This window comes from Seriola aureovittata, chromosome 16 (genome assembly GCF_021018895.1).
Source record: "Seriola aureovittata isolate HTS-2021-v1 ecotype China chromosome 16, ASM2101889v1, whole genome shotgun sequence".
NCBI lineage: Eukaryota > Metazoa > Chordata > Actinopteri > Carangiformes > Carangidae > Seriola > Seriola aureovittata.
This window is the reverse complement of record NC_079379.1, coordinates 8,870,137-8,883,329: the sequence shown is the minus strand read 5'-3', so window position 1 is coordinate 8,883,329 and position 13,193 is coordinate 8,870,137. Positions and strand designations below refer to the sequence as shown.

Genomic DNA, 13,193 nt, shown 5'->3' with positions numbered 1-13,193 from the left:
CACACACAAAAAAAAAATCAATACTCCCGAAAAAGTCTAAGTGTCTCATGTCTGCACTCGTAGGTGAACTTTGCCTTCTTGGTGTGGCGGAGCTTCCCTGAGCGGATTGTGGGCTACCCTCCCAGGAGCCACTTCTGGGATCCCCTAAAGCGCGCCTGGGGCTACACCTCTAAATGGACCAACGACTACTCAATCGTCCTGACTGGAGCTGCCTTCTACCACAGGTACACCAACACTGTTGAGGTCATTTCCACCCTTTCAGAGCTTTCCTAATGTGCATAGTTAACGAACAGTGGACTGTAAGGTTTAATAATATGCTTTCATTATCTACTTATAACAAGCATGCACTCATATACTGTGCACATCCCTAAATTTAGACATACCAGCTCAACACTGATTAAGCATTGAAGATCAAAACAGATTGCTTTTCAGAGAGCTTTGCGGGGCGGGTAATGACATGAATATCAACCTGAGAAGCAATATGGGATCAGAAATAAATAGGATCAAGGATAATTATGTGAGAGAAAAAGAAGAGGGTGAATTACTTCAAGCTGTTCCACAGAGAAGGTGCTTTAAAAGCTGTGACATTTCAAGACAATGTGGTCGTTTTTGTCAGCAGTTTCAATGAAAACACATTTCATGCATGCTAATTTGAATCCTCACAGCTCATTGGTCAGGCCCAATGATATTTTAAAGACTCATCAGTGTTACCTCAAACACCCCCCTTCTCACCACTTAAACAGAGAAATAACAAGTAGTCAAGTGAGTTAAAATGTACCTATTTCATTCTGGGAACCTTAATTTGGTCTTTTACACGCAAAATTAGTGAAGTCATGTGACAGCATACCGAATGGCTTTTCCAGTATAGGACTGCTTTGCAAAAAAAAAAAAAAGTAATGCAAAATTACCAGCTGAATAGAAAGCATTGCACTAAAATTTCCCAAGTCTTAAAAACTGAAGGAATAGAAAACATATGCCTTGTACTACAGGGGTTTGGTTTGTTGTGCACTATAAATATCAAATCCCAGTGGCAGTGAAATGGTTAAATTGTCCCAGATACATATCATCAACATACAGCACACCATCTACTCCTTCCTGTAGACGTTTCCATGCCTGTTACCATAAAGGTGCTGGCTGCCTGACCCCTCCACCTGTGATGAATTATGTAGAGATTCCATTATTTATATATATATATATATATACACAGTACAGGCCAAAAGTTTGGACACACCATCTCATTCAATGCGTTTCCTTTATTTTCATGACTATTTACATTGTAGATTCTCACTGAAGGCATCAAAACTATTAATGAACACATGTGGAATTATGTACTTAACAAAAAAGTGTGAAATAACTGAAAACATGTCTTATATTCTAGTTTCTTCAAAGTAGCCACCCTTTGCTCTGATTACTGCTTTGCACACTCTTGGCATTCTCTTGATGAGCTTCAAGAGGTAGTCACCTGAAATGGTTTTCCAACAGTCTTGAAGGAGTTCCCAGAGATGCTTAGCACTTGTTGGCCCTTTTGCCTTCACTCTGCGGTCCAGCTCACCCCAAACCATCTCGATTGGGTTCAGGTCCGGTGACTGTGGAGGCCAGGTCATCTGGCGCAGCACTCTATCACTCTCCTTCTTGGTCAAATAGCCCTTACACAGCCTGGAGGTGTGTTTGGGGTCATTGTCCTGTTGAAAAATAAATGATGGGTCCAACTAAACGCAAACCGGATGGGATGGCATGTCGCTGCAGGATGCTGTGGTAGCCATGCTGGTTCAGTATGCCTTCAATTTTGAATAAATCCCCAACAGTGTCACCAGCAAAGCACCCCCACACCATCACACCTCCTCCTCCATGCTTCACGGTGGGAACCAGGCATGTAGAATCCATCCGTTCACCTTTTCTGCGTCGCACAAAGACACGGCGGTTGGAACCAAAGATCTCAAATTTAGACTCATCAGACCAAAGCACAGATTTCAACTGGTCTAATGTTCATTCCTTGTGTTTCTTGGCCCAAACAAATCTCTTCTGCTTGTTGCCTCTCCTTAGCAGTGGTTTCCTAGCAGCTATTTGACCATGAAGGCCTGATTCGCGCCGTCTCCTCTTAACAGTTGTTCTACAGATGTGTCTGCTGCTAGAACTCTGTGTGGCATTCATCTGGTCTCTAATCTGAGCTGCTGTTAACTTGCGATTTCTGAGGCTGGTGACTCGGATGAACTTATCCTCAGCAGCAGAGGTGACTCTTGGTCTTCCTTTCCTGGGGCGGTCCTCATGTGAGCCAGTTTTGTTGTAGCGCTTGATGGTTTTTGCGACTGCACTTGTGGACACATTCAATGTTTTCTCAATTTTCCGGACTGACTGACCTTAATTTCTTAAAGTAATGATGGCCACTCGTTTCTCTTTACTTAGCTGATTGGTTCTTGCCATAATATGAATTCTAACAGTTGTCCAATAGGGCTGTCGGCTGTGTATCAACCTGACTTCTGCACAACACAACTGAAGGTCCCAACCCCATTATTAATGCAAGAAATTCCACTAATTAACCCTGACAAGGCACACCTGTGAAGTGAAAACCATTTCAGGTGACTACCTCATGAAGCTCATTGAGAGAACACCAAGGGTTTGCAGCGCTATCAAAAAAGCAAAGGGTGGCTCCTTTGAAGAAAGTAAAATATAAGACATGTTTTCAGTTATTTCACACTTTTTTGTTAAGTACATAATTCCACATGTGTTCATTCATAGTTTTGATGCCTTCAGTGAGAATCTACAATGTTAATAGTCATGAAAATAAAGAAAACGCATTGAATGAGAAGGTGTGTCCAAACTTTTGGCCTGTACTGTGTATATATTTAGTGTTTTTATTTGAGGCTTTTTGGCAGATGTGCTTGTCTGAAGTGATTTATTCTACTGTCAGTGCAAGTGCAGGAACCTTAATTTGTAATAAAATACAAATAATAGTGAACATCAGGTTTGCACACTGGCAACAGATGTGACAAAATAATCCTGCAAGAGAAATAATTGCATAATGTGTCATGGAGAGAAAATGGGTGGCAAGGTGAGAAAACAGAAGTTTATGAACTTGTCAAACCCTATATTGTTATTTTTAAACACATTTCAGTAATTTATCTTTGAGTGTATTTACATAAGGATGAATTTACAAGGCATGTGGTTGTCAGCTGAAATGTCCAGTGATCCTGTAATTGATTTTTAAATTGGTGCCAAGAAGCCATTTCCGAACTAAATGTGACTGATAACGTATATTGATTTTAGACGCCACCACTCAACCTCTGGAAAAGTTTATCAGTGTTAAAGGAGGTAGAACATGCGCACTATAATAGACAATAGGTTAACCTTTGACAGTAATAATATGATTTTTTAAAAGCATCTTTTGTGTGGGTTTTCTTGCTTCTCTTGCTGTTAAAACAGGAAAATGCACTAAAAAGGCTGGTAAATGTCTGCAGCAAAAATCAATGATTCTCTATTCAACAGATAAGTGTTTGTTGTGTCGGGCTGGCATCAAAATTTATATTTTACCCATAATTTCATTTTTATTTTTGACATCAGCAGCTGTGGTAAATTGAATCTGTGATTTTTGTCCTGGTTATAGAAATTGATTTCTGATCAGTACTCCTTTTATATCTGGAGTATCGTAACCCGTTTGCTCTCATTAAGAATATCCAGAATACAAATGTCACTTCCACCTGTCCCACAGGTACTACCACTACCTGTTCTCCCACTACCTGCCCCAGTCCCTGCGGACTCTGGTGGATCGCACCTCCAACTGTGAGGACATCCTGATGAACTTCCTGGTCTCTGCTGTGACTCACCTGCCACCAATCAAAGTGGCTCAGAGGAAGCAGTACAAAGAGTTGCCCAGTCCACAGGTAGGCGGCCATTTGTCTTATTCACTTTATTCGGAGGATGCTGTTTACTCAGATGTCAGGACAGGACCGGATGATTAATTAGGGTGTCTTGTTTTTTCCTCCCAGGGTACGAAGAGCGTCCCCTGGGCCAACCCGGAGCACTTCAACCAGCGGCAGGAGTGTGTCAACACCTTCGCCAGCTGGTTTGGCTATATGCCTCTAGTTCACTCTCAATTCCGCTTGGACCCCGTGCTCTTCAAAGATCAAGTGTCCGTCCTTCGGAAGAAGTACAAAGACTTGGAGAGGGCATGAACTTGACAGACAGACTGGGGAAACTGGGAGGTCTGGTCTAGTGGCCTTTTGGACAGACAATTGGACCAATCACTGGTGGACAGCTGACAACTGTCTGGGATGTGGACAAAGTCAGTTTGCATTATGGACAAAGTACAATCATCAGACAGACCCTGGTGGACTGTTCTGGACTATATACATATAAATATGAAGAGAAACGTTTGAAGGGAGCTTCAAGTGGTTCTCCCGCCTCCACGAGTCTGGCAGGACAACGAAGGAGGGAAAATCAGGGGCCTTGAAAGAGTCCCTGTAATTGGGCCTCTCACTGAGAAAGGACAATCTCTATTGGACAGCAAATAAAGGAACACTTCTGATGTCAGTGCTATTGTCGTGAGAATAAGACGGGAATAGCTATCTCATGCCAGAAGCACCCAAGGGACTGGTATTGGTGCCATGCACTCCGGCTGTCAATGTGTCTCAATGTTACCGTGCAGGGACTGTTGCCAAGGAAACAGATCATTTCACATCAAAATGCTAACTGTAAAACCAATAAAATGATTTGTAAATGCAAACTCTGGCATGGTGCTGCAGACCATTCAAGTTTGTTTCCCCCTTACTTGGCACACACCTTCTATTAAAACAGGTCCAGGACGTATATTTTCAGCAGACATGAAGGAAACAAGGTAAAAAAGTAAACATATCACTGAGGCCAATAGTTATTAGCCACATTTGTATCCTGTAATTACACATCTAAAAGGAATGCAACAGGAAATAGTCCCTATTCCAATGAGAGGAGCATTTCATCCTGGTTGCAGCTTCAAAATGTGAAAAACCAGTACTGCAGCCAACAACTTTTCATTACCAATTCATCTATTTTCTCATTATTCAATCAATCGTTTGTTCTATAAAATGTCAGAAAATGGTAAAAAAGAAAAATGTCCTTCCCCAAGGTGACACGTTGAAATTGTTTTTGTCTGACCAACTATGCAATCATAGTTTTAAAAAACAAAACAAAACACAGCAAACCACATAAGAGTCACTTATGAGAAACTGCAATTTGTTCAAAAACTGAGTTACACAGCAAGAATAATAGATCCAAATTTACTCTCAACGAAGCGCACTACTGCTTCATATTTCACAGCTCATCAACAATTAACATGATCCCAGTTCATATTGTGTAAACACATGCAGCTGAGACAAGCATATTTTCCTATCGGTTGGCTAGACTGATCATTTTCGGCATGTACCGTGCCCTTACTTGCACTTTTAAAATCCTATTTTTTCCCCGAGCAATTTAAATGGAGAAACCTTTCTGGGCAGAATGAATTATCCTAAATATAATTACAGCAATCCAAAGCACTCAATTACATATAAGCTGTGTTTTTGTGACTCTGGGATTCTCTTGGTCTTTGATGCCTTGTTGTAGTGTAGGAGCACTACATAGATAAGCTGCTGGTGTGTAAAGAAAGATGAATACAAAGGGTCAGGGTCAGAATATGCATCATTATGTGTCGGTGGATACGCCTTGATTTACTTATGAATCATCTCAATTGTGAAGGAGAACATGCATTCCCACATCAGCCCTCAGGGTTGGAATTACCACAATGAAGCACATCCAGCAAAGTATGCCAGTCCTGTATTTAGAAGCAGGACTTTAAAGTATATATATATTTAGAAATGTAGTTTCAAAAAAAAAAATTTATTTTATACAAAACAAAATGGACCCAGTAGGCCTACCTCTCGTCCCACAGTTTACAAAAATAAATTCACAGGCAAGCAAGCCTCAACACCCTCAGGGTAAACAGGTGTGCTGTCTAGCACTCAAGAAGCTAATCTCATTAAGCACATGCACACACACACACACATTTATGTACAAAGCACCTGAGATACAATAGCTGCCAAGGGGCTAATTTGAATTCTGAACCATAGTGTTTTTACAACCGGCAGAGTATAATAAGGGCAATTGTTCCTATTGTAAACACAGTTGTCAGATCAGCTTCTGTGCTTTCTGCAAGAATTACCTGCAGTGAATTCAAGTCTGTCTGGTGTCGAGTCAGCACCTGGGAGCAAAACACCATGAATGTAGTGTTTTAGGAAAACTTTTTTTGTTGTTTTTACCTGAGGCCATACAGGTTTCAACTCATTACTTAAAAAGTACGAAAACAAAGGTCCATAACTTAATAAACACAGCGTGACAAAGTAACAGTTATAGAGCACTTGGAAGTCACAAAATAGGATGTCAGCTGCCCTGTACAAAAAAAAAGGGAACAATTCTTGTGGTTGGAGTGTTACAGGTTGAAAAAAGCTAATAATTTTCATTTAAGCCTTATTCTATCTCATTAACAGTTTTCCCCTCAACAGCTTCAATAGAACAGATAATAAACCAAAGAAGATGCTGGATGAAGTTGTGAGTAATGTGTCAGTTTCAGTGATGAAGTGCCAACACAGAGGAGGTTGCACCTAAGTAGAAAGTCCCATATCCAGAATCCAACAGAAATTCCCTTATTTCACCTGGTGTTTGCCATTAACGCAGTCTGTACAGCTGTGGAGGGATTCGTCTCTCTCTCTCTCAAAAAAAAAAAGTGGAAAAGAGTGGATCCAGTGAAGAATTATCATTTCCTGAGCGTCAGCATGGCATTGACGTCCCACAGCAGGTTCCTCATCTGGTCCATGAGAACCTTCATCTCCTGGTTCTTCTGCCGCACCTTCTGCAGGTGAAGCACAAGACATATGACGTTCAGTCAAACTCTTCAGAGTGCACGAGCCACAGCTTTAGCATTTTATCATCCTTTCAGGACAGAACCTAGTGTACTCTCTGTAAACATCACTGATCTTCAGTAATTGAGACTTGATTATATGTGCTGGAGGAGTTTGGGAGTAAAAAAAAAGTTACTTTTAACTGGCTTGGTACTGAGGTTGTTGGTAAAACAAACAAATCTCAGGTAAGCCTTTCCTCTAAAAAATGTATCCTGAAAAAGCCTGAAAAATTGATCACACCAGAATATTGAGTTTAATGTTAAAAAAAAACAAAAAAACAACAACAAAATAAATAAAAACAACACCCTGATTTTGAAAATTTACTTAAGCTGCAAAGGATTTCTCCCATAGTACCAAGCTGACACTTAGGCCTATGTCAGTACTGCCACCTAGAGGCTTTTGCAGGGGATTTTTTTTTTTTTTGCTCATTTCAGAACAGCTGACTGACTGTTCCGTCATTTGGTAATTTAAACCTTTTTTTCAAAGTCTGTTTTGAATTTTAGTATCAAAACAAATGTCAGCCTGTCTACCAGTCTACTGGTGTTATTTAACAAGTGGCAGCAGTGTAGGACCTTTACTTTGTGATTGATCCAGTAGCTCTTAAAATGTCTGGGATTTTAAAAAATTTCCCACCAATGTTAAAAAAACAAAAAAAAAACAGCTGTAAAAGAACAGCACTTAAGGTGGGACGTGACACTACCTTGATGCAAAAATTGTTGATATTAAATATTTGGCTGTTAATTAACCACCACTTCCGAGTATGACTTGAGACAGAGAGAAAACAGAAACACACCTCTAGAACTTCTTTTCTCTCCTGGTTGACAGCAGAACTGCAGGGCTCCACTCTGACAGAAACCACCTCCTCTCCAACATACGGCACAAGCTGCAGAGAGAGAAGACACACGGAGAGGTTTTAAAATGGTTCCTCTCCTCTTTCTTGGTAAGAATGCATCAGGTTTTGATACATAACAAAGACAAGATAAGAAATACACACGAAATACACTGACAAGTTTGTTCTCAATCAAGCCCAAATAAAAAGGACAGTCCATCTTCAGCGTTATATTACATGGCCATCGCAGTTTTTACAGTAAACTGACATCTAAACAGAAAAAGAGGGCTTCTTCCTAACCTCTGCTGGCCCCTCCTGCAGGTCAGTGGTCATCTCCACACAGCGTTCGTAGAGGAGCCGAAGCTTTCGGAAGAGCAGGGCGAGCTGCCGTAGGTGTTCCTGGAGCTTCCCAAAGCGGTCCTGGTACATCGCCTGGCTCTGAGTCACACCATTAGGAAGCTACATCAAAGACACACAACGTCTCTCATCAGTTAAAGTCTTGGTTACATTTTTGGTTCAGATGGTTTCTGATTGATCAGAGAAAGAGTAGTTGTTGGTAGACAGGATATATTTTTAATATGAAGACGGTATTAGAGCTGTAAACGAATAGTCTGTATTCGGTGAATTAATCGAAATGTGAGAAGAAAAAAAAACAAACACAGAAGACATTCGATTGTGAAAATAAATACTCGACTGTATTAAAAAATAAATAAATAAATAAAAAGCCACAACTACCGCGGCTGCCTGGCTTGCCAGTTGGCTCCTGCGCTGAATGTACTGCATGACAAACAGGAGTCACACAACATCACTTTCATTGATTGAAAATGAAATGTAGGTCAAGCTGAAAGGAGCAAATAATTCAGCAACCGTCTGGTAATGATGGCAGAGAGATCTCAACCCAACTCTACAGTAGAGAGAGTGAGTTGCACTCGGAGCAATTTAAAAAATGCCACTTGGAAATACTTTGGATTTTTTGATCCACAGATGGCAAAATTGTGGGATGTTGCACTAGCAACCTGAGGGAAAATATGCACCCAAATGAGCACCTATTCATGGCATTCAGTCCTTGGTCCTGATGTGGCTCACTTGCTCTGAGTTTTCAGCTCAGAAAAAAAAACGCAGTTTAATGGACAAGGACAAGCTGGAAGAGGTCAGCGATAAACTGAGAAACACAGTAAGAGACAATTAGAGACACCAGTCAGGTGGAGGTGGAAGGATGAGTAAGACAGATGCTGACAAGCATGCCAAGTAGATACACCAGAAAGGAAGGACAGGACAAATACATACTGACAGAGGATAGAAGAACCCTGTAAGCTCGAAAAGCATCAGCTATTCAGTTAATGTCCACACACACCTGACAAGAGACGGTAAAAAATACACTCTTTCTCATTTTAACATTTTTCTCTGAGTAGCTATTGCAAAATATGTCAGAAAGCAAATTAAGACATTTTGTACATGAAAATTGTGATCTATCATGACAGTGAAGAACTGGTAAGTCATTTTAATCTTCTGGCCTGCTCATCTGTGCAGATAGAGGTGGACAAAACTAGTGTTTACTAGTTAGTCAACTATTTGTGAACCCTAACATTTGAAGGTTCCAGTTTCTCTATTGCAACAATTTGATGCTTGATTAAAAAATGGTTCCGTATTTTTTTTTTTTCAAATTTGTTTTTGACAAAAATGAATCAACTGCAAAACAACACCTTAGGCTTTAGTAATTTACAATTTTCATTTTGTAAAAATAATCTAAACTAAATCATTATTTATTCATTTATTCAAAAACCTAATATTTTTACTTTTAAGTTTAATTTTAATTCAGCATGAACGAAAAGTCCTAGAGGTGCTCAGAATCTGATGTTTAAACGTCAATACTTTCAAGTATCACTCATTAGTAGAATACAGTGTGATATAGTTGAAAGCTTCAGAACAAGAGATGAAGTATCTACAGCTAGCTGACACATGGCAATGTTCATTACTTGCGTGGCTCGTGTGATCTGGAAGATCTCCATGGTGCGAGTAACAATGTCCTGGACGGTCTCCTGTCCAATCCGACAGAGAAACACTGGGGAGATCTCTCTCAGGGCTCCCTGAGGGGGTATGGGCTGCTGACCTTGGGCTGAGGCAGCACTGGGGGGCAGGTGGGGCTGCTGCTGAGGAGGCATCCCTGCCATCCCCGGCTTCTGAGGTAAGGAAGCTGCCATCACTACACAAATCTGTGGGAAAGGGATGTGATTGAGTACATAAAGGTGATAGCTCAATAAAGCACAACTACAGAGTTATTTGCATGTTAGTCAGTGGTGGTATTCAGATCCTTTACTTATGTTAAACTACTAACACCGCACTAGAAAATACACCATTATAAGTAAAACGTCCACATTAGTTCGAAAAGTATTTAAGTATAACCAGGAAAATAGTACTTGATGCAGAAACACACACACACATATTCATATATATATATATATATATATATATATATATATATATATATGTGTGTGTGTGTGTTTATATGTATACAGGATAACAGTACAACAATCAGAGGCCATTTTTATGCATCATCTGTCTTTAGATTATTATTACTCATACAATTATGTGTAAGGTGTAAACGGGATTTTTCTGTTGAGGTGTAGCCATTTTGTAATTATTTTATATAACACTACAAAATTAATATTTTTTCATTCTAGATAAATCGATTGATTGATTGATTGATTGATTGATTGATTGATTGATTGATTTGTAAATTCATTAAACGTCCATCACAATTATACCTGAGACCAAAGTAGCAAATTGTCACGTTTGAGAAACTGGAAGAACGAAAGTATCTGCAAAGTAAGATAGCTAAAGCTGTCAAATAATTGTGGTGGAGTAAAACGTTCAATATCTCTCTCTGAAGTGTAGTGGGGTAGAATAAGTAGTATGAAAAAGTAAAATGCAAATACCTCAATACCATAGGCATATTTATGAATATTTATAGTACTTGAGTAAATGTACTTGGTAACATTCTATCACTGTTAAACTTGTTATCCACTTTCAACTGAAAGTGTTTAAAACCATAATATAACATACGATGTACTCAACTCTATCTACATCACATAAACTGAAGTTGTTAACAGAAGCCACAAGGCCGAAGATTTAATTCTTGTACGCACTAAACTTAAGATACTCACGGAACAGCGTTTTGAATGACTGAGACAGAAGCTAATCCTTGTAGCTAACCAAGCCTAGCCTGAACAATAAAGAACCCATACAGAGGAAAGCTTAGCCGCTAGCTAGCTAACTGCGTGGCGAGTGCAGAAAACCACTTACCTAATTAAATAACGTCCTTTGGCTGGATGCTGTGCAAATATATCCAGCTTGCTTGCTTGTTGCAAAAAATATCGTTTGCTTATCTATTATTTTAAATAAGACATAATGAGACCTTTCCACTGATGTTTCAGAAAGCTGAGCGCGTTATTGTTTTCATGACGTCACTTCCTGGCAGAGAAAGACACATTTCCCACCACCAGGTGGAGACCATACAGTGTGGGTTGGAGAGGGTAATTTGTGAGTAAATATAGTGAACACATAGGAGTGAACACCAACCTCACTACAGCACAGCTGACCTTACACTAAGAGCTGGGGCTTAAAGGGGGCTGTGAAGTACTGCAGTGTTGGGGAGTTTAATTTTAACTATTAAATCATAAGCTGTAAAGTACTAGATAAATGTAGTAGAGTAAAAGTATAAAGGAGTACAACTACTTTCAAGTTACAAAGTGCAGTGATTTATCAAATGAACATAGTTACATTGTTACTTATATTTAAAGATATCATAACATGAAATATATCTACTTCTCTGCATTTATGCAAATACTGTTTGCTCAATGTGTTCAGTCCTATACAGTAGTAGACAATGCAGTTTTGCTTATACACAAACAGTTAAAAAAAAACCCATTTAACCAGACATTTGTGGGTTAAATGAAGGTTGTATGAGTCTTGCTTGCCTTTCAGCCAAGCCAGACCAATTAGGTTGAGTGATGGCAATTCATTAGTCAGTTATATGTTCAGCTGCTTTCTCTATTTGCTAAATCAATGCAGCAGGCTTTATCCATTCTTTGAAGGTTGCATTTATTGTGATGGTCCAGAATTTTTAAGGAAGTGCATTTTGTTTTTTTCATGTGGTGCGGTTTAGTGTTTAATAGAGCCTTTGTCAACCTGAACAATGAGTAATGGCCACGTAGATATCATCAGCATTTGATTAAACAAATGGCAGTAATGTTTCATTATTTCATCATTTTTATTTCTAAGTGTCCAAGAAAAAAGTGCACAAAGAAACTGGCAAGTATACAGAAAAAAAAAGAAAAAGAAAAGGCGAAATTTGAGCTATTTTACTCCCTACATTCTGTGTCACAACAATAAGTCATTTGTATCCTGTTTTAACTCTGAACTGATGAGAACTTTTTTCATAATTTACTGTACAAATTACAGTAAAGTTACTTTAGTTAATTAACTTTTTTGTGTCCCAAAAGACAATGCTGCAAAGTATGTATGGCTTAAAGAATATCCTTAGTTTATTTTGTTCATGATTTACAGTATATGTTGATATAAATTGAATCACATTTTATGTAGCTGTTTGACAATAACTGATATTACTTTATGTCTATTTATAGCCAGTGAGCCAGAGAAATGTCACAACAACTAAGGCTATTGGATGGATTATGATCAAAGTTTGCACTGACATTCAGGATACCTAAAGGATGAATTGTAATAATTTTGGTGAGCCCCTGACTTTTCTTCTTGCACCATCATCAGGTCAAAAATATTAATTTGTGCAATACTTTGGTTCATGACTGTATACCTTTGCAACTAATGATGTTCCCATCAACATCAGCCATACTTGTGTAGTGCTAATCAGCAAATGTTAGTATGGTAACATGCTAAACAAAGATTGTGAACACAGTGAACATTATACCTGCTAGACATTTGCATGTTATATCATGAGAGTACTGAAGTTTGATGGTGAACAAAGATACCACTATAGCTTGTTTACTCTTGTTTTGTTTTTATACTACAGAGTAAAAAATTAGCATTTAGTGTTTTATCCTTTTATCTTCAGAAGCAACACATTCATGAGGAATTTGGCATGGTTTATAAAATGGGTCCTTCATGACTTAAGCATTTAATGCTTTAATTTGTCTCTTTCGTAAATCATCGGTTGTTCAGTGTTGTAACAATATGCTCCAAAGTTAGGCAATTTTGAGTACATAAGAACGTGATTATCTTCTGAGCATCAAATGAAATGTTTACAAGACCCCTCTTCCTCCTTTTAACTGCATTCTCTCACCTTTATGGTTGAATTCTGTGCACATGCCAAGACAGTAAAACATAACCTAATGCAATCAGTAAGTCAGATAAAACATGCCAAACAAAAAGCAAAAAAATGAGGAAGAGTGCGATGCAATGTTTAAAGCTTAATTATTGACCTT

The 13,193-nt window shown here is 38.9% G+C and overlaps 2 protein-coding genes across 3 annotated transcripts in view; one reads left to right on the top strand and one right to left on the bottom strand.

Moving 5' to 3' along the window:
- The window catches only part of LOC130183471 (exostosin-1c), an 84,708-nt gene extending 79,960 nt beyond the window's left edge, over window positions 1-4,748 (top strand). The window contains exons 10-12 of the mRNA XM_056398919.1: window positions 64-224; window positions 3,707-3,878; window positions 3,984-4,748. Of these exons, the coding sequence (XP_056254894.1) occupies window positions 64-224; window positions 3,707-3,878; window positions 3,984-4,169 (519 nt within the window). The 3' untranslated portion in view covers window positions 4,170-4,748. The remainder of the gene's footprint in view (window positions 1-63; window positions 225-3,706; window positions 3,879-3,983) is intronic.
- Window positions 4,749-5,233: 485 nt separating this feature from the next.
- On the bottom strand, window positions 5,234-11,200 carry zgc:114119 (Mediator of RNA polymerase II transcription subunit 30-like). Of its 2 annotated transcripts, none has more exons than XM_056398922.1 (5): window positions 11,038-11,200; window positions 9,711-9,947; window positions 8,035-8,193; window positions 7,699-7,788; window positions 5,234-6,856 (listed from the first exon to the last, which is right to left on the bottom strand). In XM_056398922.1, exons 2-5 carry the CDS (start codon window positions 9,933-9,935, stop codon window positions 6,761-6,763), a joined length of 570 nt encoding a protein of 189 aa, XP_056254897.1. In that variant the 5' UTR covers window positions 9,936-9,947; window positions 11,038-11,200; the 3' UTR covers window positions 5,234-6,760. The 2 variants fall into 2 exon arrangements, with proteins under 2 accessions (XP_056254897.1, XP_056254899.1); XM_056398924.1 differs by lacking the exon at window positions 11,038-11,200 and adding an exon at window positions 10,899-10,982.
- Between the last annotated feature and the right edge of the window lie 1,993 nt (window positions 11,201-13,193).

Coding starts and splice junctions, on each gene's coding strand:
- zgc:114119 (XM_056398922.1), bottom strand. CDS start 9,935: ATGGCAGCTTCCTTACCTCAGAAGCCGGGGATGGCAGGGATGCCTCCT. Junction 8,194..9,710: donor AGATCACACGAGCCACGCAA/GTAATGAACATT, acceptor TCTTTGATGTAG/CTTCCTAATGGTGTGACTCA. Junction 7,789..8,034: donor TGCAGGAGGGGCCAGCAGAG/GTTAGGAAGAAG, acceptor CTCTCTCTGCAG/CTTGTGCCGTATGTTGGAGA.